At 40.6% G+C, this 25,138-nt stretch overlaps 2 protein-coding genes across 2 annotated transcripts; one reads left to right on the forward strand and one right to left on the reverse strand.

The window, feature by feature from the left end:
• Window positions 1–191: 191 nt before the first annotated feature.
• On the reverse strand, window positions 192–25,138 carry LOC105612728 (olfactory receptor 1J2). Its single transcript, XM_012163629.4, has 2 exons — window positions 24,650–25,138; window positions 192–1,142 (listed from the first exon to the last, which is right to left on the reverse strand). Exons 1-2 carry the CDS (start codon window positions 25,136–25,138, stop codon window positions 192–194), a joined length of 1,440 nt encoding a protein of 479 aa, XP_012019019.3.
• On the forward strand, window positions 14,262–15,215 carry LOC101117748 (olfactory receptor 1J1). Its single transcript, XM_012175926.4, has one exon. It carries the CDS (start codon window positions 14,274–14,276, stop codon window positions 15,213–15,215), a length of 942 nt encoding a protein of 313 aa, XP_012031316.3. The 5' UTR covers window positions 14,262–14,273.

Raw genomic sequence — 25,138 nt, forward strand, 5'->3', positions numbered from 1 at the left:
TATCTACACCAGGAGAGTACTGCTAATAAGGGAATGAAATTCTGGTCAATGAACGTTTGTCAAGTTAATACAACATGCCATCATTTTTCTTAGGGTTTGGAGACATTAAAGTTTTGAGTTATATTCAAATGGAAAGATCAAATACAAGAGATGAATCAAAATGAGGTTCTGATTTACATAAAAGTTGGGTGTCACTGGAAGAAAAGCATTGCTCTACTGCAGAGTTTCCCCAGGGCCCCTTTTATGTCCTTGTTCCTAAGGCTGTAGATATAGGGATTCAGCATGGGCGTGATCACCGTGTACATGAGAGCCACAATGATGTCCTTGTCAATGAAATCGCTCAGTGTTGGGAAGAGGTACTGCCCAAATATTGACCCATAGTATAGAGTCACTACAGAGAGATGGGAGCTACACGTGGACAATGCTTTGCAGATTCCTTTGGTTGAAGGGACCCTTAGAACGGTGGCCCCGATGTACCCATAAGATATCAGGATGCATGTGAATGGCAGAGTAATGACCACCACGCCTACTATGAACATGACCAACTCATTGAGGAAGACGTCTGAGCAGGACAGTTTGAGCAGAGCACCAAGGTCACAGAAGAAATGGGGGATGGTGTGGTCAGCACAGAAGGATAGCTGGGTCAGGAGGAGAGTGTGAGAAAGGGAGCTGGCACCAGACAGCATCCAGGATCCAGCCACTAGGAAGGCACACAGCTCCTGCCTCATGATAGTGGTGTAGTGAAGGGGGCGACATACAGCAACATAGCGGTCATATGCCATGGAGGTAATAAGGAAGCTGTCCAGATCAGTAAAAAATATGAAAAAATACATCTGTGCTATGCAGCCTCCATAGGGGATGGATTGGTCCTGGGTGTGCATGCTCACTAGCATCTTAGGAATGGTGACAGATGAGAAGGAGACGTCAGTGAGGGCCAAGTGGCTGAGGAAGAAGTACATGGGGGTGTGGAGACGAGGGTCCAGCCTGATGAGCAGGATGATAAGCAGGTTGCCCAGCACTGTGGTCAGGTACATGCCCAGGAACAGGGCGAAGAACATGCCCTGCTGCTCTGGCCGGAGGGGGAGCCCCCGGAGGAGGAACTCTGACACGCTGCTCTGGTTCTCCTTCCTCATTCTCCTCTCCTGTCTGCTGCAGATGAAGAATGGTTGAGAATATGAAGGTCTCTGAAATAATTTTAGCAGTCATGTAAATATATATATATCTGATTTTGGGAAGTGGGAAACAACGTATTTCTTATATACTCCTTATATGTTGACACATAAGGGAATTAGAAAAAATTATCAGCGAGGGACTGTGAAAGAGAACCACCTTTTCTTGATTCACTAGCAAAATAGCATTCATTTATTTGTGTCGCGGAGGGTGAGTACATGATGACGCAGCCATTTATTTTACTGCCCCGCGAGTGCTCTGTGGTGAGGATCATCAACCATTGCACAGCAACCTTTAGAAGAGTTGATTTGAACAACCATTGTTAGATTTTGTATGGCAGTTATACTTTTCATATGAAACGATAAAAAGTATTGTATTTGCTAAAGAGCACTCATCATATACACATATTTTGTATTTTTTTTTCAATTCACAGAGGGTCCTTAAGAAACTCTGGATTATGTTAATCCATTCTCCCTCCTGCAGCCAAAGAGAGATTCTTTTAAAAACCTATATTTCTTTTTTGAAAACCTAAATGACTTCCCCTGTTTAAAAATTCTCAAAGGATTCCCGTGGATCTTAAGATGAAGTGAAACAACCTTAATATGGTTTAAAGACCCTAAGAAATCTGTGTGTGTCTCCTATGTTTCCAAGCTCTTCTTCCTCATCCCCACCGTCCTCAATCTTGCTGACATCTCTGTTCCAGCTTTCCTGGAAAGACAGATTTCCATTTGATGTTATTTAGACTTCCTCCTCTTTGGTGGTTGTACGTTCTCTGGGATCCTATGTTATGTTAAGAAACAAAGACCAATCTGACTCCCAGCAAATATTTCATGCAAATTTATTTATGGTTCATTTTCTACATAGAAGGCTAAGAGATGATGTAACATCTTATATATACAAAGTACTGTCCATGGAATTCTCCAGGCCAGAAAACTGGAATGGGTAGCCTTTCCCTTCTCCAGGGGATCTTCCCAACCCAGGGATCAAACCCATGTCCCCCACATTGCCGGTGAATTCTTTACCAGCTGAGCCACAAGGGAAGCCCAAGAATACTGGAGTGGGTAGCGTATCCCTTCTCCAGCAGATCTTCCCGACCCAGGAATTAAACAGGGTCTCCTGCATTGTAGGTGGATTCTTCACCAACTGAGCTATAAAGGAAGCCCTATATATACAAAGTATATCATTTTTAATACATTCTCTTTCCTCTCTATGCAACATAATAACATCTCATTAAAAAAATAAGGACTGTTATCAAAAGATGCCAAAATAAGTGAAATTTTAGCTCTATCCCGAACTTTCATCTCCTTATTGGATCCTACCTTTTAATACACCTGCTAGTTGGTTATGGTAAGCAGAAATAGTAACCTGCAAAGATGTCCATGTTCTGATACCCAGAATCTGTGGATATGGCAGGAGAGGAATTAAGCTACAGGTGGAATTGAGGCTGCTAATCATCTGACTTTAATATGAGATTACCTTGGACTATCTTGGTGGGCCCAGTGTAATCACAGGTGTCTTTAAATGTAGAAGTGGAGAGCAGAAGTTTGTTAGAGAGAGATTTTAAGACATTATGCTCCTGGCATAGACGATGGAGGAAGGGGCTACAAGCAATGAGTGCAAGTGTCTTCTGGAAGCTGGAAAAGGCACGGAGACAATTCTCCTTTAGAGTCTTCAGGAGAAACGCCAAAAGTCAGACTTCTGACCTTCAGAGCTGTAACACAATAAATATGTGGGGTTTTTTTAAGTTACTAAGTTTGTGCAATTTGTTAGAGTGGCAATAAGAAACGGATATACCAATAATGGAGGGATTTCAGGCATATTCAAATACTTTGGTTATTTGGGCACCAATGCGCAACAAAATCCCTGGGTCCTCCCTTAACTTACACCTTGTATACCACAAAAAAACAATAGCTTCCCAGAGCAAACTCCTACCTAACACATAAGGACATGAGGTTACTACCCATTGGAAGCATTTGCTATTGGTCACAACGGTGACTCAAAAATATCCCTTCTGCATTCAGCAATTGGACTCTGTCAGGACCCAAAGCAAGTAGAATTTCTCCTGAAAGACTGCTTCTCTGAATCTCTGTTTTATCTCCTGGTTCACTTTTCTCTCTTTTTGCTTTTTCCTCTCTTCCTGTTCCCACCTTCACTTTCTTTTCCTTTCATTTCCTCCTACTTTCTCTCTCAGTCCTCATTCTCTCTGCCTCTGCATCTCCATTCTTTGTCTCTATTCCTTCTCCCTACTCTCTCTTATTTTCTCTTTTTACTTCTCCCTTTTCCATGCCAAAATCAGCTTTCTGATTTTTCCTCTTCCATACCCTATTTTCAGAAAAGGCAATGGCAACCCACTCCAGTACTCTTGCCTGGAAAATCCCTTGGACAGAGGAGCCTGGTAGGCAGCAGTCCAAGGGGTCGTGGAGAGTCGGACACGACTGAGCGACTTCACTTTCACTTTTCACTTTCATGCATTGGACAAGGAAATGGCAACCCACTCCAGCGTTCTTGCCTGGAGAATCCCAGGGATGGCGGAGCCTGCTGGGCTGCCATCTATGGGGTCACAGAGTCGGACACGACTGAAGTGACTTAGCAGCAGCAGCAGCAGCATTACCTACTTTAACTTATATATTGCTGAGAAAAAAAAAAATCCATTCCATCCCCAATACTGACCTTAAGAGCATTTATGACTCAGTGTGTGGTGGTAAATACGTCCTGAGATTGTCTTTAGGGGACCTGAATATCAGCTCCCAAGGTCATCAATGTTTCTTGAGCATCAAAAAGAAAAGCTACAAGCTCAGATTCTCACTCCTATCTACCAGCCCCACATCTATGAATGGAGGAGTATAACTAGCCAAGGAAGGAACCCTAGGGGATGGGGAAAAGAACTTGTAATTTACAGTTTAAAGATGTCCATCAGACTTGGGTTAATTGCCCAATTTCCCCCTTGATTTCTCTAGGAAATCTGTCCCTTGGGAAGGATGTTTGTGTTGGAACCTTATAGAATGAGCCCACGGAGGAAGAATCTCAGGCACCCTCAGTTTTCCTTCTGTTTCAGGCTCTGTTTCCCAGCTTTATTCACATTTTGGTGTAAGATAAACTCGAGAGAGTTATTTTTAAAAAATTACTGGTTCCAGTGAGGTCCAGGTAGCCAAATGACCAAGTGGTGTCTGAGAATTTAGGTAGAACTCTATCCCACTCAAAAGACTTTTATTGGGCCATACCCACCAGGTAACCCAAAGGAAATGATTTTGTGTTTTATTTCTCTGGTGGTCATCATGCAATGCAAACTGGCAAGAGGCAGTTTTTTGTTTAGAGATTTTGTTGCTTTCTTGACAAACTTGGGTTTGGTTACATCAAATGAAAACAATTCTCAAGGAAGGAAAAAAAGAAGGGAAGAAAGAAGGAAGGAGGGGAAGAAGGAAAGAAAATAGATGAAAAATAACCCACAAAGGAAACAAACTTGGAAATGGGAAAGGGTGTTGACACACATGACCCAGAAAAGTTGACTCAAAATTTAACAGCTTCAGATTCTTTCAAATTGACTTTTTGAAGAAAATGATCGTTTGTTGTGCCACTAGTGATTGTTAAGAGTGAGGTACACAGGACAAAGTGGTGTTTACAGCTTGAGATAATCTTTGACGGTCTTTTTTTCAACCTACATTTCTCTTCTTTTTTAAAAGAAAATTTTAACTAATTTATTTTTGGCTCTTCTGGGTCCTCATTGCTGCATATGGGCTCTCGCTAGTTGTGGTGAGCAAGGGCTACCCTCTAGTTGCCGTGCCTGGGCTTTTCATGGCAGCGGCCTCTCTTGTTGCAGAGCCTGGGCTCTAGAGTACTCGGGCTTCAGTAGTTGTGACTCTCAGACTTAATTGCATGTTAAGTCTTCCTGGACCAGGGATTGAACCTATGTGCCCTGTATTGGCAGGTAGATTCTTAACCACTGGACCACCAGGGAAGTCCCTATCCTCTTCTTAAAGTTTGTCAACCAATGGATTTTTCTTCCTGGACTCTCCCTTTCCCATGACTCAGCAACAGTTCACAGAACTAATACTTTCGATACTTATAAAGGAAAGGCTGCTGCTGCTGCTGCTGCTGCTGCTGCTGCTGCTGCTAAGTCGCTTCAGTCGTGTCCGACTCTGTGCGACCCCATAGATGGCAGCCCACCAGGCTCCCCTGTCCCTGGGATTCTCCAGGGAAGAACACTGGAAAGGCAGGGTTATATAAATATTACAGCCAGAAGTTTTTAAAAAATACATATATGTCTCTGCTCTCAACAACAAAATACTCTTTTTAACATTTTGGAGCACATGACTCTAGGTTTTAAGAAAATCATAATCTGCATCTTTGCAAATTGCTGTAAATATGCCTATATACAAATTTTCTATTATGTTATTTCAAAAATTATACATAAGCTTTACATAAACATCAGTTTAACAGTTACATAATATTCCAATGGGAGTATACCACAGTGACTTTTACCCCTCCCTCGTTGATAGAAACTAAGCTATAACTACTTATTATCTTTTAAAAAAGTATACCACAATTAGATATTTTCCTAATTATAATTCTAAAGAAAGCTTTTTTCAGTACAAGGCAAACATTAAAAAGTGCAAATAATTCAACATGACTTCCAAGGTTCTGCACCATTCATTCCCGCTACTTTCTCTTGCCACATCCTGAACTTCTTCCCCTGATGAAGTGTACATTTCAGCCTTTCACTTTTCCTGAATAGTTTCCTGAATTTCTTGCCTTTTCTCTTTCCCATGACTTTTCCTGTTCCTCTGTTTTTCTCTCTTTCAAGTGCTCTGTCTTCACACTCTCCATGTCACCTTTGACTTGTTTTTTGTCTTCAGTTCGATCGCTCAGTCGTGTCTGACTCTTTGCAACTCCATGAATCGCAGCACACCAGGCCTCCCTGTCCATCACCAACTCCCGGAGTTCACTCAGGCTCACGTCCATTGAGTTGGTGATGCCATCCAGCCATCTCATCCTCTGTCATTCCCCTTTTCTTTTTTGTCTTAGGTCTCTGCTTTTCTGTAACTTCCTAAAACCTACCTTACTTGACTCCTTGAATTTGGATTTGGCACCCTTCCTCTGTGCTCCCATAACTCTCATCACTTGCCTTTGTTACAACACTTGACACACACGGTTTTGTCTCTCCTGCTCACTAGATGGGGCGCTCTTTTAGAGAAAAGAAATGTTTTCAAATCTTTATTCAAAGTCCCTCACAAAACCCTTGCCACATAGTAGTTAAAAAATATTTTTATGAATGAGTAAATAGACACTCTTGGAAAATATTGAGTAAAATGCTATCTCCTCCACTTGATTCTGTATCTCTTTTTTTTTAATTTTGCCAGTCAAAATGGAGTAGATTTCTGACACTGATGGCTTCTCACACTCATACCTATGGCTAAAGAATATATTTTAAGCCCTAATTATGTGCCAGCTACTGTTTTTGTCACAACTGACCACCGAAAAATCCCTGTATAGATTCAATTATTTCTGTAAGAAGGAAAAAATTCTATTTCTGAGAAGAAGAAACCGAATGATTCATTGTTAAATGTCTTTATTCCCCAGGGACAAGTATTAATAGCAACTTTCCTCCCAGTTCAAGACTGAATTAATAGCAACTTTCCTCCCAGTTCAAGACTGAATTAATAGCAACTTTCCTCCCAGTTCCAGACTGAATGTGGAAGGAAGAAATTCACACTATTCAGAGCCCACTGTGAAAAGACAGGCATCATGGTGCAATGGAGCAGGGCTTTAGATGTGAAGTTAGCGTGTTTGTGTTTGAATCCTCATTTGACCATTTTCTTTTGAGCCACTCTTATTGCGATAAAGAGCTACCCATGTGGCTCAGTGGTAAAGAATCCGCCTGCCAATGCAGGAGACATAAAAGATGTGGGTTTGATCCCTGAGTCAGGAAGATCCCCTGGAAGAAGAAATGGAAACCCACTCCAGTATTCTTGTCTGGAAAATCTCATGGGCAGAGAAGCCTGGTGGACTACAGCCCATGGGGCCACACAGAGTCAGAAATGACTGAGCGACCGAGAAAGTATGCATTGTGATAAAATGGGAAAGCTACTATCTACCTCAAAAGTGATTGAGAAGGTTAAATGAATTCCTAGAAGCAAACATTATTTAAATGACTGTGAAATAATGAGTCCTCATTTGTATTCCCAAAGGAATCGACTATCTGTAGTATCTGGAGAAGATACATCTACTGGGAATGGTTAAGGGAAGTGCATTTATCACTACCAAGTTGTTCCTTGCCAGAAATTGGTACCCTTGGTCTCCTGGGTCCCAACCTAGCTGCTAAAAATGGATACCTTTGTCATTGCCTTGGATCTGGTGAAAAGAAGAGTGTACCTCCTCCCACTTCAAGACTGAGTGCGTGACTTTTTTCTTTTTCCAGATCAAAGTATTTTGGACAGAAAATGAAAAATTAGTTCATATTCATACCCTCGCATGCTGCATGCTAGGTCGCTTCAGTCATGTCATAACTTTGAGCTCAGAGTATCTGAATTCATCACTCCTGAGTTAGGTAAGGGTGGTATGTATAGATTTCACTCAGTAGTGTGTGTATGTGTGTGTGTGTGTGTGTGTGTGTGTGTGTATGAATGGTCTGGTACAAAATCTGGAAGATGATTATACTGTGCTTAGCACTTTTATAATTTTGTTGTGTCATCTCAATAACTTAGTTAGATGTAATAACCATAATTCCCTGGCATTTATACCTTCCCTTTTAATAAATTGTTCTCTTTTTCACAATGGGTATCTGGCATGCATGCAAGCTGAGAGCAAAACCTTCCAGGTTTAATAATAATAATATAATCTGTATTTTATTTTTTTTTGCAAATAGTAGTAAACATATGTGTGTGCTCAGTTACTCATTCATGTCTGACTCTTTGTGACCCCATGGCTGTACCTTGCCAGACTCCTCTGTCCATGGAATTTTCCAGGTAAGAATACTAGAGTGGGTTATCATTTCCTACTCCAAGGGATCTTCCAACCCAGGAATCGAACCCAACTGTCCTGTGTCTCTTGCACTGGCAGATCAATTCTTTACCACTGTACCACCTGGGAAGCTTTCTATTATGTTCCTTCAAAAATCATATTATAAGCTTAATGAATTCATTTTATCAGCTACATGATGTTACTTCCAATAGATGTGTACCATAATTGTCTTAACCTTTCACTTATTGATAGAAATTAGGTAGTCTATGAAAAATACTGATCAGAGTTTGATCTCCTTTTGTACTGGGGCTCTGAGAAATTCATTTTGTAAGCAGTTGTCTTTATAAATTCAGTAGCTGGTCTCCTAGTCTCTCTATTGACTTCTGATTATTTATTTAAGGACTGATGCAGTACATCCACCCAAAAGCTTTGGGGGAAATAACAGATCTCACATTTTTCTCTTTACTGAGGAATATGTAACCAGATGTTTCCTTTCTGTCAGTTGACTTTTCTGGAGTCAGTGTAGCATGGCGACTGGGAACATGTGCTTGAAATAAGATAAATATGGAATCGAATGATCTGTCCATCATTTTCTTGCTGAATGATTTAGGGCAAATTATTTACACTTGTAAGTCCAACTTTCCAACTGTTTTAGTGAGAATGATGCATTTTTGTGGTCCTTTTAGATATAATATGATATAAAGTACATTGCAGCAGCTGACCCATGTTATTCAAACAATAGATATGTGGCTAAAAGATGATTGTTATTATAATTTTATTATCAGTATCGTTGACATGATCATCTAGGCACTTATCTTGAAACCACAAATCTTCCACTCATCCTCAAACTTCCTGATTTCCTTCCCTGTATTTCTGAATGTTCTTAGGCTCCAAAATCATTGCAGATGGTGACTGCAGCCATGAAATTAAAAGACGCTTACTCCTTGGAAGGAAAGTTATGACCAACCTAGATAGCATATTCAAAAGCAGAGACATTACTTTGCCAACAAAGTTCTGTCTAGTTCTGTCTATGGTTTTTCCAGTAGTCATGTATGGATGTGAGAGTTGGACTGTGAAGAAAGCTGAGTGCCAAAGAATTGATGCTTTTGAACCGTGGTGTTGGAGAAGACTCTTGAGAGTCCCTTGGACTGCAAGGAGATCCAACCAGTCCATCCTAAAGGAGATCAGTCCTGGGTGTTCTTTGGTAGGAATGATGCTAAAGCTGAAACTCCAATACTTTGGCCACCTCATGTGAAGAGCTGACTCATTGGAAAAGACTCTGATGCTGGGAGGGATTGGGGGCAGGAGGAGAAGAGGATGACCGAAGATGAGATGGCTGGATGGCATCACCGACTTGATGGACGTGAGTTTGAGTGAACTCCGGGAGTTGGTGATGGACAGGGAGGCCTGGCGTGCTGCAATTCATGCAGTCGCACAGAGTCGGACACGACTGAGCAACTGAACTGAACTGAGGCAGCAAGTACTGTCTTATCTGAGGATATAGTTAATGAGGGCATGTAATACAGTGGGAAGAATATGATCTTTGAAGCCAGGTAGACGTGGGATCAAATCCCAGGGTCACCATATACTAGTACTCTAAGATTGGGCAAGTTTTGTCACTGAGTCTCAATGCTCACCTCCCTAATGAGGATCTGAATACCTATTTTGAAAAGTTTAGGGAAGAAGTAAAGAGTATTTGAAAATTACCTGGTGCAGATCAAGTGCCGAATAAGATTTTGTTAACAACGTGTCTATTTCTAGCCCTATCGTAGTCATTCAGCCAAACTGGAAAGATAGTAAACTGACCCTCAGCGTCCACAGCCTCCACTCTTCTTCTTCCTATACTTCCCACTTTGTCCCTCCTCGCTTTGTCTGAAGAGGTCAGTGCCCTTTTTCAGCCACTCAAATCTGGTCCCCAAATATGAACAGTTCCCAGTCATTCTGCCTCAGTGAATCCCTATGGCTCTCTCTCCCAGTATTACTTATTTCTAAACCTAATCTATAATTGGAACCTTTAAGTTTTTATCTAACTGAAAGAATGTTAGGTACCAGCAGCCTGTGGAGGGTGGAATTCTGGGTAGAGATACAGGAGGTTCTATGCGGATCTGCAAATCACACTGCACAGGCATAACTCTGCATGTTGCCCCAAGAAAAGCTGTCCCCCAATATCTGAATCTTGGGAAAATTAAAAGAGAGTATTGCATTGCTCATTTCCCACACTCCATGAAGAGTTGGGGTTAGGGGTTGGGTCTGAGGTGCTAGAAATCTGGCCAGAAAAGCTTCTGCCTCTAGGACTAAGTAGCAAACTATCTTTCATCTGTTTCTGGGAGACTTCAGTTCAGTTCAGTTCAGTCGCTTGGTCTTGTCCGACTCTTTGCAATCCCATGAATCACAGCATGCCAGGCCTCCCTGTCCATCACCAACTCCCGGAGTTCACTCAAACTCATGTGCATCGAGTCGGTGATGCCATCATCCTCTGTCGTCCCCTTCTCCTCCTGCCCCCAATCCCTCCCAGCATCAGAGTCTTTTCCAATGAGTCATGAGGTGGCCAAAGTATTGGAGTTTCAGGTTCAGCATCAGTCCTTCCAATGAACACCCAGGACTGATCTCCTTTAGAATGGACTGGTTGGATCTCCTTGCAGTCCAAGGGACTCTCAAGAGTCTTCTCCAACACCACAGTTCTAAAGCATCAGTTCTTTGGCACTCAGCTTTCTTCACAGTCCAACTCTCACATCCATACATGACCACTGGAAAAACCATAGCCTTGACTAGACAGACCTTTGTTGGCAAAGTAATATTTCTGCTTTTGAATATGCTATCTAGGTTGGTCATAACTTTCCTTCCAAGGAGTAAGCATCTTTTAATTTCATGGCTGCAGTCACCATCTGCAATGATTTTGGAGTCCCCAGAAATAAAGTGTGACACTGTTTCCACTGTTTCCCCATCCATTTCCCACGAAGTGATGGGACCAGATGCCATGATCTTAGTTTTCTGAATATTGAGCTTTAAGCCAACTTTTTCACTCTCTTCTTTCACTTTCATCAAGAGGCTTTTAGTTCCTCTTCATTTTCTGCCATAAGGGTGGTGTCATCTGCATATCTGAGGTTTTTTATATTTCTCCTGGCAATATTGATTCCAGCTTGTGCTTCTTCCAGCCTTGCATTTCTCATGATGTACTCTGCATATAAGTTAAATAAACAGGGTGATAATATACAGTCCTGATGTACTCCTTTTTCTATTTGGAACCAGTCTGTTTTTCCATGTCCAGTTCTAACTGTTGCTTCCTGACCTGCATATAGGTTTCTCGAGAGACTTAAAGGTAACGAATTCATAGATATGCTAATCTGATATCTGATTCCCACATTTTTTATATAAACTTATTTATTTTAATTGGAGGTTAATTACTTTACAATATTGTATTTGTTTTGCCATACATTAACATGAATCTGCCACAGGTATACACGTGTTCCCCATCCTGAACCCCCCTCCCTCCTCCCTCCCTGTACCATCCCTCTGGGTCGTCCCAGTGCACCAGCCCCAAGCATCCAGTATCATTCATTGAACCTGGACTGGCGATTCATTTCATATATGATATTATACATGTTTCAATGCCATTCTCCCAAATCATCCCACCCTCTCCCTCTCCCACAGAGTCCAAAAGACTGTTCTATACATCTGTGTCTCTTTTGCTGTCTCTCATACAGGGTTATCGTTACCGTCTTTCTAAATTCCATATATATACATTAGTATACTTCAGGGTCTCTTACTTCATGGCGGTACATGGTGTCCTCTGGAATCCAGTTGACAGAGTGATGGTGAGGCCAAGTCCTCATTATAAATGTGTCTTTGTTTCTAGACTCTCTGTTCCTCTCCACTGCCTTATTGGTCTGTGCTTCTGAAATTATATCATTTGTTGTAACTGGTATCGCTTTATAATAAAGTTTGATAGGTTCTAGTGATTTCTTACCTCCTCTTTTTAAAATATTTATAGAAATTTGGATAAATACTGATTTGGGTAAGGAGATAAATATCTCATAGGCTATTTTAGAGACACTGAAAAAGATTAGAATTCCTTTTAAAAATTACATTTGGCTTTTAATTTTTTTTTAAATTGAAGGATGATTGCTTTACAGAATTTTGTTGTTTTCTGTCAAACCTCAACATGAATCAGACATAGGTATACATATATCCTCTCGCTTTTGAACCTCCCTCCCATCTCCTGCCCCATTCCACACCTCTAGATTGATACAGAGCACATGTTTGAATTTCCTGAGCCATACAGCAAATTCCGGTTGGCTATCTATTTTACATATGGTAATGTAAGTTTCCATGTTACTTTTTCCATTCATCTCACCCTTTCCTCCCCTCTCCCCATGTCCATAAGACTATTCTCTATGTCTGTTTATCCATTGTTGCCCTGTAAATAAATTCTTCAGTACCATTTTTTCTAGATTCTGTATATATACATTAGAATACAATATTTATCTTTCTCTTTCTGACTCACTTCACTCTGTATAATACGTTCTAGGTTAATCTACCTCATCAGAACTGACTCAAATGTGTTCCTTCTTACGGCTGAGTAATATTCCATTGTGTATATATACCACAAATTTTTTATCCATCCATCCATTCATCCATTTGGCTTTTAGATTGTTCTCATTTGATTGTCATACTGTATAGCAAATAAATAACATGGGGCCCCTGGATGATTAGGATTTAGCCTGGGTCTTGGACAAGACCTGGTGTAAGTTTCTGGTTTTTTTTCTTGTCTAACCTTTTAATAGCCTGCTTGTTGTTCCCAAACCACTGTTTATTCTTCCCCCATCACAGCACACTCCTCACCCAATTCCCCAACAGTGGCAGCCCTATTGCTGATCTATTTCTTCCTTCACACTAGCATTTTAAAATGTATTTATTATTTTTTAATTGAAGGATAACTGCTTTAAAATGTTGTGTTAGTTTCTGCTCTACAACAACATGAATGACCTGTAAGTGTACATATACCCCGTCCTTCCTGAGCCTCCTTCCACACCCCATTCCACCTCTCTATCATGGAGTACCAAGCTGAGCTCCCTGTGCCGTATAGCAGCTTCCCACTAGCTATCTATTTTGCACATGCTAATGTATATATGTCAGTTCTACTCTCTCAGTTTCATCCCACCCTCTCCTTCTCCTGCTGTGTTTGCAAGTCCGTTCTCTATATCTGCATCTCACATTGGTCAGAATGGCCATCATCAAAAAATCTACAAACAGTAAGTGCTGGAGAGGATGTGGGGGAAAAGGGAACACTCCTGCACTGTTGGTGGGAAAATGAATTGATCCAACCACTATGGAAGACAGTATGGAGGTTCCTTAAGAAACTAGTAATAGAACTACCATGTAACTCAGCAATCCCACTACTGGCATATACCCTGAGAAAACCATAATTCAAAAAGACACATGCACTTCAATGATCCTTGATGTAAGTTTCTTAAAGAGGCCACCATAACGATTTTAATTGGATGTGACATCTTGTATTTGATCAACAAACTTACAATGTGTATGCATTAACTGTCTTTGATAGATTCTGGGTCTACAAACAATGAACAAATTAGAAATAATCGTGGAGGGTATACAGAAGAAGAGGGTGCAGAATTAAACGTTATTACACACAAAATTGTGAAGGGCAAAGAGATTTCTGATGTCAAATAATTTGTTTTGCTTCCAGAGAACAAATTCTGGAGTCAACGTGCTTGGGTCCAAATCCCAACTTCCCTTCTTACTTCAGGGTCTGGAGACTGTCTGCCTCAGGTACCCCATCTGGAAAGTGGAAATAATAATATTAATAGTGCCTACCTAGCTCCCATTCTGAAGAATATTACATCAGTTACTACACAGAAGCTATAAGAACAGTGAATAAGGATAGTATTTAACAAAAATTAACTGTTAATATTGTCATTTGCAGAGTCTGGCACCAGACTGAGAAAGAAACCTACACTTTTGCTACATTTATACAGCAAAATATGGTACAAATGTAAGATAATAACGATGAAGATCTTCCCTAAATTAAAAGAACATCTTTATCATTCTCTGCCATGATGATCACCTTATTATCCCAAGACATTCACCTTTTCCCTTCAACTTTCCCTATTAATCCCCTCCAGCTGATGACTGTGGAGAACCAGAGCAGTGTGTCCGAGTTCCTCCTCCTGGGGCTCCCCATCCGGCCAGAGCAGCAGAGTGTGTTTTTCGCCTTGTTCCTGGGCATGTACCTGACCACGGTGCTGGGCAACCTGCTCATCATTCTGCTCATCAGGCTAGACTCTCGGCTCCACACCCCCATGTACTTCTTCCTCAGCCACTTGGCCCTCACTGATATTACTTTCTCATCTGTCACTGTCCCTAAGATGCTTATGATCATGCAGACTAAGCGCAAATCCATCCCCTATGCAGGGTGCCTTTCACAGACATATTTTTTCATACTCCTTGCTGATCTGGACAGCTTCCTGATTACTTCGATGGCCTATGACAGGTATGTGGCCATCTGCCACCCTCTGCATTATACCGCCATCATGAGCCAGAGTGTCTGTGTCAAGCTGGTGCTTGGATCCTGGGTCATTGCTTGTGCTTGTGCTCTTTTGCACACCCTTCTCCTAGCCCAGCTGTCGTTCTGTGCTGACAACACTATCCCCTACTTCTTCTGTGATCTTGCTGCCCTGCTCAAATTGTCCTGCTCAGACACTTCCCTCAACCAGTTGGTAATCTTTACTGCAGGGTTAACAGCCATTATGCTTCCATTTGTATGCATCCTGGTTTCTTATGGCCATATTGGGGCCACTATCCTCCGGGTACCCTCTGCCAAGGGCATCTGCAAAGCCTTGTCCACATGTGGCTCTCATCTCTCAGTAGTGACTCTCTACTACGGGGCAATTATTGGTGTATATTTTCTTCCATCATCCAACGGCACCAATGACAGTAACATAATTGCTTCAGTGATGTACACTGTGGTCACTCCCATGTTGAACCCCTTTATTTATAGCCTGAGAAATAAAGACATGAAAGGGGCCTTGAGAAAACTCTTGAGCAAGAGAACATATTCTTCCAACTGATATTTATCTTTCCTTTAAAAACAGTCCCTGTGATTCTATTTCCTCAATTACAGGTAAATACAAATTATTGAAAATACGGTTCCCTTGTCTCCCTTTCTTAGCTGTCACTCAGAAATCTTTATTGACAGTATTCTTACACTTGTTGGGGGAATAATAAGGTGGGATATGCTTTATAGAACTTAATTTGCTCTTTTCTTGGATAATGGGGATTGGAAAATACTTTGAAGATGCTATGTCACTTTGGCTAGTGCCATTAAATGGAAGCTGTCAGGGCTGGCCCTTCCCCAGATTTTAAAGTTTTATAAAATGTGCTTGAATGTTCACATCCCTGTATCTAAAAAATTTTCCATTTTGGTGAGAATATGGTTCCTCCTGCACCCAGACACCTAGGCATCCAGAGACCCTGAGTCCTGTTAGATCGTTCAGGGAAAGAAAAATAATTTTATTTTATTTTATTTTATTTTATTGGCCACACTGCAAGGCATGCGCGATCTTTTAAATTTCCCAACCAGAGATCGAACCCACATCCCCCTCAGTGGAACCACCAGGGAAGTTCCCCAGAACATATTCAATTTTTCTCTTCCCACATAATAAATGTACTTCTCTTGTCCTTCAGGAATATAACCCAGACTTACTTTCTCCCAAGACCCTTGCAGATAATGAATAACAAAATAAATGTCACCTCTATTGTTTCAGGTGCCAGTCAAAGAGTTTACTATGTACAGTATGTACAGTATACTAAAGCATATATATAGAATTTAGAAAGATGGTAATGATAACCCTGTATGCAAGACAGCAGACACAGATGTACAGAACAGTCTTTTGGACTCTGTGAGAGAGGGAAAGGGTGGGATGATTTGGGAGAATGGCATTGAAACATGTATAATATCATATGTGAAACAAATCGCCAGTCCAGGTTCAATACATATACAGGATGCTCAGGGCTGGTGCACTGGGATGACCCAGAGGGATGGTACAGGGAGGGAGGTGGGAGGGGGGTTCAGGATGGGGAACATGTGTACACCTGTGGCGGATTCATGTTAATGTATGGCAAAACCAATACAATATTGTAAAGTAAAAAAAAAAAATTTACTATGTGATAAAATCTTCTACTTTAATCCTGACAACAACCCTCAGAGATATGTTGAGAAACTCAGGCTCAAAGAGGTGGAGAACACTTTAGGATCACAATTAGTGAAAAGAAGGATTGAATCTTGGCTGTCTGACTCCAGAGTGGTTTTTGTTATTGTTTAGTAGCTCAGTCATGTCCAACTCTGCAACCCCATGAACTGTAGCCCGCCAGGCTTCTCTGTCCATGGAATTCTCCAGGCAAGAATACTGGAGTGGGTTGGCATTTCCTTCTCCAGGGGATCTTCCCAACCCAGGGATTGAGTCTGCATCTCCTGCATTGGCATTGCCAAGGCCTATAGTCATGTATGCGGAACACTGTGTCCTGGCGAGGAATAGTTAGCTCAGCCTAGTGGCAGAGGATACATGAAAAGCTTCCTAGAGAAGATGTCTCTTTACTTGAGACTTAACAAATCCAAATCATCCAGACATACACATTCTATCTCATCCTGATGATAACTGGTAGAGGGGGCAGTGTGTTTCAGGACAACAAACTGGCTGTTTCAACTGAGGAACCAAGATCTGATAGACACCAGGTACCAAAGTGAGTTGTAAGACATAAAGTGAAGATGTTTATAGGAAATGTCCAATAATCAATTCCGTAACTCCTGAGACTCCCAAACTAGAGGAAGGCTAAAGATCTAGATTGTTAGATCTAAAAAATGCTAAGAGGAGGACATGAGAGGTTTTTGTAAAGATGTTTCTTTTGGAAAAAAAATGTTTATGTTACTTACAATTCTGAGGGTTGGTTGAAGCTTGGCTGATTCAGTTCAGAATGGTGGTTTTTCTGGATGTGGCTGGTCTCACGCATGCTTCTGTGGCCAGCTGCAGTTTGAAAAGTGAAAGTGAAAGTCGTTCAGTCATGTCCGACTTTTTGAGACATGTATAGTCCATGGAATTCTCCAGGCCAGAATACTGGCATGAGTAGCCTTTCCCTTCTCCAGGGGATCTTTCCAACCCAGGGATCGAACCCAGGGGATTATTGCAAGGGGATTATTTACCAGCTGAGACACAAGGTTGCTGCTAAGTCATTTCAATCGTGTCCAACTCTGTGCGACCCCATAGACGGCAGCCCACCAGGCTCCCCCTTCCCTGGGATTCTCCAGGCAAGAACACTGGAGTGGGTTGCCATTTCCTTGTCCAATGCATGAGAGTGAAAAGTGAAAGTGAAGTCACTCAGTCATGTCCGGCTCTTCGCGACCCCATGGACTGCAGCCTACCAGGCTCCTCTGTCCATGGGATTTTCCAGGCAAGAGTACTGGAGTGGGGTGCCATCGAGACACAAGGTTAGCTGATCTAAATGGGCTCATTTGGGGTGGTTTTGAATCACACATCCCTCACCTTCTTCCTAGGACTTGCAGACTCCTACCCCACCCCACCTTTCTTGTCCTTATGCACTACTAGACTGTTGCGAATTTAGCATCTTCATCACCCGCTGCTAAGTCTTCCCCTCCTTGTAGCGGTGAGGCTGGAAACACTTCCAGATTTTTCCTTTTTGTATTGTTCAAGTTTAATGTTTTGCAATGAGAACTCATGAGAAATTTACAGGGCAGAAAAGGAGAAGGCGTTACTTTCTGGAGGTAATTACATTACAGGCAGAAATAAGCAAAAGTGAAGTTCACAGAAATTTCCCGGTGGGCTTCTAAGAGCTGTCTGCATGGCTGCAGCACGTTGAGATATTTTTAGGAGTCTGTCAGTATTGCTTGAGATTTTTCAGCTACTAACCATCAAACTTTTAAAACCATCTATTTCACGTTTTAGGCTGAAATCTTCAGTTGTTGCTATTTTAACCTTCAAGGGCCACTCCTCTGACCTTCATTCTCCAGCTCTTGCAATAGTTGGCTAAGCAAGCACCGTTGTTCTACTCTTCTGAGCAAATCCTTATGGAATACTTCCACATCAAAATTACCCATCATTTATCTGAGTCTATTTTTTGGTATAGAGATGAAATTGCCAGATTGATACTTTCAATTTTAGTCAGGGACATCTATTGTAGAGTGGTGAAGAAAGGACGAACTCTTTAAAAATTAAATTTTAGAAGTTCCTTATTACTATGAAGAAACATTATACAAAATCTTCATTTCCTACTGCATTAAAAACAACTCCATGTGTTTTAAGAACTAAAGGCAGGGAATTCCCTGGCTGCCCAGTAGTTAGGGCTCCATACTCTCACTGCCCAGGACCAGAGTTCGATCTCTGTCAGGGAACTAAGATCCCACGAACCACGTGGTATAGCCAAAACATAACAAGAACCAGAGGCAAAATTTTTAATTTTTACATAAATGTCACACTATCTTTATGTACATGAGTCAGGAAAATACTTTTTTGCTTTTGAAAAATTCAGATATATTTCATACAAACCACACTGAAAATCACACAATATACTACCAAATGCTAGAACAAAACCCTACTGAGACATAGATGTCCAAAGTGTTACAAAAACTGAAGCCTGTTCAATTGTTAGCAAGAGATATACTACTCCAGTTTCATCCACCTCATTAGAACTGATTCAAATGTATTCTTTTAATGGCTGCATAATACTCCATTGTGTACATGTACCACAGCTTTCTTATCCATTCATCTACTGATGGACATCTAGGTTGCTTCCATGTCCTGGCTATTATAAACAGTGCTGCGATGAACATTGGGGTACACGTGTCTCTTTCAGTTCTGGATTCCTCAGTGTGTGTGTATGCCAGACAGCAAAAGAGACACAGATGTATAGAACAGTCTTTTGGACTCTGTGGGAGAGGGAGAGGGTGGGATGATTTGGGAGAATGGCATGGAAACACGTATAATGTCATATATGATATGAATCACCAGTCCAGGTTCGATGCATGATACTGGATCCTTGGGGTTGGTGCACTGGGACGACCCAGAGGGATGGTATGGGGAGGAAGGAGGGAGGGGGGTTCAGGATGGGGAACACGTGTATACCTGTGGGAGATTCATGTTGATGTATGGCAAAACCAATACAATATTGTAAAGTAATTAACCTCCAATTAAAATAAATTTATATTTTAAAAAGGGATATACTACTGATATTTTATTATTCTATTTCTGATGACCACTAGCTCAGGTTCTTGCGCTGTACTAACAAGGTCAGGGGCATGGTTTTACTCTAGATGCTCAATTGCTGCTATTTTCCAAAGTCACGAACCTCCCCTGGACTCTGGACAATGCCTTGCACATAACAGCTGTTTGTCATACAGTGTTTGTGTGTGTTCAGTTGATAGTAATTGATGTTTGAGTTTGAAAGACTGACACTGACACTACAGTACCATATCTGTCTTTTTTAAAATTATACATATTACTGTTTAAATTATGGATCTTACTGTTTATAGATCTTAAAGTTTTAGGTTTACAGCAAAATTGAGTGTAAAGCATGGAGTTCCTATATACCCCTGTCACAGCATACCCACAGCCCCCCTGACTCTCAACATCCCCCACCAGATTGATGTTTGTGACAGTCAGTTAACCCACATACCATAACTGTTTCGCTGTAGATTATTTTGCTAAACAACTCTACCCTGTACAAGGCAGACACACCTAATGTTGAACTCACCTATAGTAAATTGTATTAGAGGATTCATTCCAATCCCAAAGAAAGGCAATGCCAAAGAATGCTCAAACTACCGCACAATTGCACTCATCTCACATGCTAGTAAAGTAATGCTCAAAATTCTCCAAGCCAGGCTTCAACAATATGTGAACCATGAACTTCCTGATGTTCAAGCTGGTTTTAGAAAAGGCAAAGGAACCAGAGATCAAACTGCAAACATCCGCTGGATCGTCGAAAAAGCAAGGGAGTTTCAGAACATCTATTTCTGCTTTATTGACTATGCCAAAGCCTTTGACTGTATGGATTACAAGAAACTGTGGAAAATTCTGAGAGAGATGGGAATACCAGACCACCTGACCTGCCTCTTAAGAAGTCTGTATGCAGGTCAGGAAGCAACAGTTAGAACTGGACATGGAACAACAGACTTTTCCAAATAGGAAAAGGAGTACGTCAAGGCTGTATATTGTCACCCTGCTTATTTAACTTATATGCAGAGTACATCATGAGAAACGCTGGACTGGAGGGAACACAAGCTGGAATCAAGATTGCTGGGAGAAATATCAATAACCTCAGATATGCAGATGACACCACCCTTATGGCAGAAAGTGAAGAGGAACTAGACAGCCTCTTGATGAAAGTGAAAGAGGAGAGTGAAAAAGTTGGCTTAAAGCTCAACATTCAGAAAACGAAGATCATGGCATCTGGTCCCATCACTTCATGGAAAATAGATGGGGAAACAGTGGAAACAGTGTCAGACTTTATTTTTCTGGGCTCCAAAATCACTGCAGATGGTGATTTCAGCCATGAAATTAAAAGATGCTTACTCCTTGGAAGAAAAGTTATGAGCAACCTAGACAGCATATTCAAAAGCAGAGACATTACTTTGCCGACTAAGGTCCGTCTAGTCAAGGCTATGGTTTTTTCTGTGGTCATGTATGGATGTGAGAGTTGGACTGTGAAGAAGGCTGAGTGCCAAAGAATTGATGCTTTTGAACTGTGGTGTTGGAGAAGACTCTTGAGAGTCCCTTGGACTGCAAGGAGATCCAACCAGTCCATTCTGAAGGAGATCAGCCCTGGGATTTCTTCGGAAGGAATGATGCTAAAGCTGAAACTCCAGTACTCTGGCCACCTCATGGGAAGAGTTGTCTCATTGGAAAAGACTCTGATGCTGGGAGGAATTGGGGGCAGGAGGAGAAGAGGACGACAGAGGATGAGATGGCTGGATGGCATCACGGACTCGATGGACGTGAGTCTGGGTGAACTCTGGGAGTTGGTGATGGACAGGGAGGCCTAGCGTGCTGCAATTCATGCGATCGCAAAGAGTCGGACACGACTGAGCAACTGAACTGAACTGAACTGATACTGGGGTATTCCTACTATTTATGCACGTTTATGATGCTGACAAGAAATCTGAGTCCACCTTTCTTCAGATCCTGCACTTTTTCTGATGTCACATCCTTTTCTTGTTTGTAAAATACAATGTTTGCCATTTTCAAGGTGACTTTCTCAAGGAAGCACTTTAAAGTCAATAACACAAATCATAAAATGATACATTAATAATTCTAATCACTTTAAAATTAAGACATCAATAGAAAGTAAGAAGCAAAAGTAGCAAGCTTCCAATAATGGGCAGCATTTACAATATATACAAATACGACAAAGGATTAATCTGAAGACTATATGAAGTCTATCTGTACAGCAATAAAAAAAGAGAAATAACTCAATAGAAAAGCGGGAAAAGACATTATCATTTATCTCACAGAAGAAAATCTTGTACCAGTAGGAACAATGATGGCTGCAAATGTTGCAGAGTGGGTTTTCTAGTGGGTAGATGGCATTTCACTACGTGGTAAATGAGGGACCAAGACCAGTGATCTCTCAGGACTGCAGATAAATCTGCTTCCAGACAATAGAGAAAATACACATCCTTCTTTAAAATTCTAGCCAGAAAATAGCACACATTGTTTTCCCTTGGGGAGGACACGCCACAGAGCCACACCTAGATTAGCAGGAAATGTGGCAGCTGTCTCCCAGAGCCAGCTTCACACTTGGGAAAGAGATCATAAATTCTGGTGGACAGCTAACCATCTCTGCCACAAACATCCCATAAGCATTGGATAAGATGTTCTATGTCATCAATTACCAGGAAAATATAAAATAAAACTACAATGAGATACAATTTTCTACTCACCAGAATTGTAAAAACTTGAGAAATTTATTAGTATCAAGTATTATTGAAGAAGTAAAATAATAGGAGCTCTCATACTCAGACAACGAGGAGGGAGGAGGGAGTCAGGTTCAGGATGGGGAACATGTGTATACCTGTGGCGGATTCATGCTGATGTATGGCAAAACCAATACAATATTGTAAAGTAATTAACCTCCAATTAAAATAAATAAATTTATATCAAAAAATAAAATAAAGAGATTGCAATAAAGGAAATTTAAAACAACAACAAAAATAAATAAATAAATAAATAAAATTATAGAAATGGAAAAAAAGCTCTAATGGAAAATATTTGACATTTAAAGATTATCAGACAATAATAATTAAATTATACTGATTTAAAGCTGATTTTTAAAAAATTAATAGAGTATTTCTTAGAGTAGTTTTTGGTTTAAGAAGAATTGAGCAGAAAATGTCCAGGAACTTCTGCCCGACCCTTACCTAAGCTCCCCAGTTATAAACATCTTACATCCATTTGGTACATTTGTTATGAGTGAACCATCATTGATATATTTTATTAAAGCCCATAGTTATATTTAGAATTCACTCTTTGTGTTGTACAGTTTTAAAATTCTTGACAAATACATCATGACATGTATCCACTGTTATATTATCATATGGAATAGTTTCACTGAACTAAAAATCCCCTCTCTTCTGTTTATTTTTCTCCCACCTCAAACTCTGGACCCCTGATAACCACTGAAATTTTTGTCTTCTCTGCAGTTTGCCTTTTCCAGCATCTTATATAGTTGGAATCCTACAGTATGTAGTCTTTTCAAATTGACTTCTTGGTACAACTATTTCAGAAGATTTAGCAGTGATAATTAAATTGAACATACACATCTACAGTCCAATAACTCTTTTTCTGGGTATATAATTTATGTAATCTCTTGCTTGTACACAATAAGTAATGCACAAAAATATTTGTCACTTCATTTTCATAATAACATAATGCTGAAAATAAACAAAAAAGCCATAGAGAATAAAACAGATTAGTGTTTCTTTTATAAGAGATTATAAACAAAAGTATACAATGTGATGATTTTTTAAATATAAATTTATTTATTTTAATTGGAGGTGATGATTTAAAATACATATATATTGTGAAATGATTACCAAGATTAAGATAATTAACACATCTATCACTTCCTTTAGTTAATCTTTTCATGTGTGTACTGATAATGCTTGTGAACCATCTTCAGAAACTTTCAAGTATGCAATACCATGTTATTAACTAGCCATCACACTACACTTGGTCCTCAGAACTTATTCTTCTTCAAACTAAAACTGAACCATTTGACCTACATTACCCACTTCCCCCTACACCCTGCCCCTGGTAACCACCATTCTATTCTCTGTTCCTATGAAATCAGCATTTTAAAAAAGTTTCCACATATAAGTGATACCATATAGCATTTATTGTTGTCTGGTTTATCAAATTTTCACATTGTACACTTTAAATATATACAATTATATTTGTGAAAAAAAGCCACAGAAAAAGAAATGTTTCAATGAAAGCTTAAAAGATAGGGATTTTAAAAATGGAACAGGAGGTTGTTTTAAAAGTAAAAATATAGTAATATTTTGAGAAGAAATTACAGATAGAATTAATAATAGATTTCTAATTAAGGTCACTCAAAAGATAACTTTTAAATGTATTGTGGAATTAAACTATAAAATAAAATCATAAGCCAACTAGAAATAATATTTTTGTTATCTTGAGAAGGGAAAAATGCTTTGTTACATAAGGTCTGTAAATTATCCACACCCCCTCACCAAAATAGTGAGAGTTGTGACTACAAAAACTTTTCTTCAGTGTTTGTGGAACAATGAATATCACAGAAAAAAGGAGGGGGGAAGGAAATGGTAGTTGTGCAGGTATATTTGTAAAATCTCTCCCTCTCTATAGTTAGCAAAAAATTAAACAGAGAAGAAAGCTATGTCCAAGCTGAAGCAGAGACTAAAGATAGAAGGCCACATCGAGACTCACTAAGAAGTAACTAATCAGAGAGGAAAGGATACTCACATTGTATGTGTGGGATTCAGTTAATAGGGAAACAAAAGTTATCCTTATGAAAATGTTCCTCTACTAAGTATATTTCCCAGAGCTCCTTTCATATCCTGATTTCTCAGACTGTAGATAAAAGGATTTAGCATGGGAGTGATCAGAGTGTACAATATGGCCACAATAACATCCTTGTCATTGGAGTTATTAGATGAGGGAAAAAAGTACAGTCCAATAATTGTTCCATAGTACAGAGCCACTACAGAGAGGTGGGACCCACATGTAGACAAGGCTTTGTAGAGTCCCTTAGTAGAGGGGACCCTAAGGATGGTGGCCCCAATGCAGCCATAAGAGACCAATATGCATGCAAATGGGAGGGTAATGACTACCACTCCCACAGTGAGGATAAACAGCTCATTGACTGTGGTATCTGAGGTTGACAGTTTAAGTAAGGTAGCAAGGTCGCAGAAGGAGTGAGGGAGAAGGTTGTCTCTACAGAAAGAGAGATGGGCCAGGAGGAGGGTGTGTAAGATGGCACTAGCAGAGGATAGGACCCAGGACACAATTACTAACAGGAAACACAGGCTCTGACTCATAACTGTGATGTAGTGGAGGGGGTGACAGATGGCCACGTACCTGTCGTAGGCCATTGAGGTGAGAAGAAAGCTGTCAAGACACCCAAGCATTAAGAAAAAATACACCTGGGAAATGCACCCAGCATACGAGATGGATTGACTCTGTGTCTGCATATTCATGAGCATCTTTGGAGTTGTGACTGATGAAAAAGTGATGTCAGTGAAGGCCAAGTGGCTGAGGAAGAAGTACATGGGGGTGTGAAGGTGAGGGTCCAGCCTGATGACCAGGAGGATGAGCAGGTTGCCCAGCACCATGATCAGGTACATGCCCAGGAACAGGGCAAAGAACACACCCTGCTGCTCTGGCCGGATGGGGAGCCCCAGGAGGAGGAACTCAGACACACTGCTTTGATTTTCCCTCCCCAT

This window comes from Ovis aries, chromosome 3, assembly GCF_016772045.2.
Source record: "Ovis aries strain OAR_USU_Benz2616 breed Rambouillet chromosome 3, ARS-UI_Ramb_v3.0, whole genome shotgun sequence".
Lineage (NCBI taxonomy): Eukaryota > Metazoa > Chordata > Mammalia > Artiodactyla > Bovidae > Ovis > Ovis aries.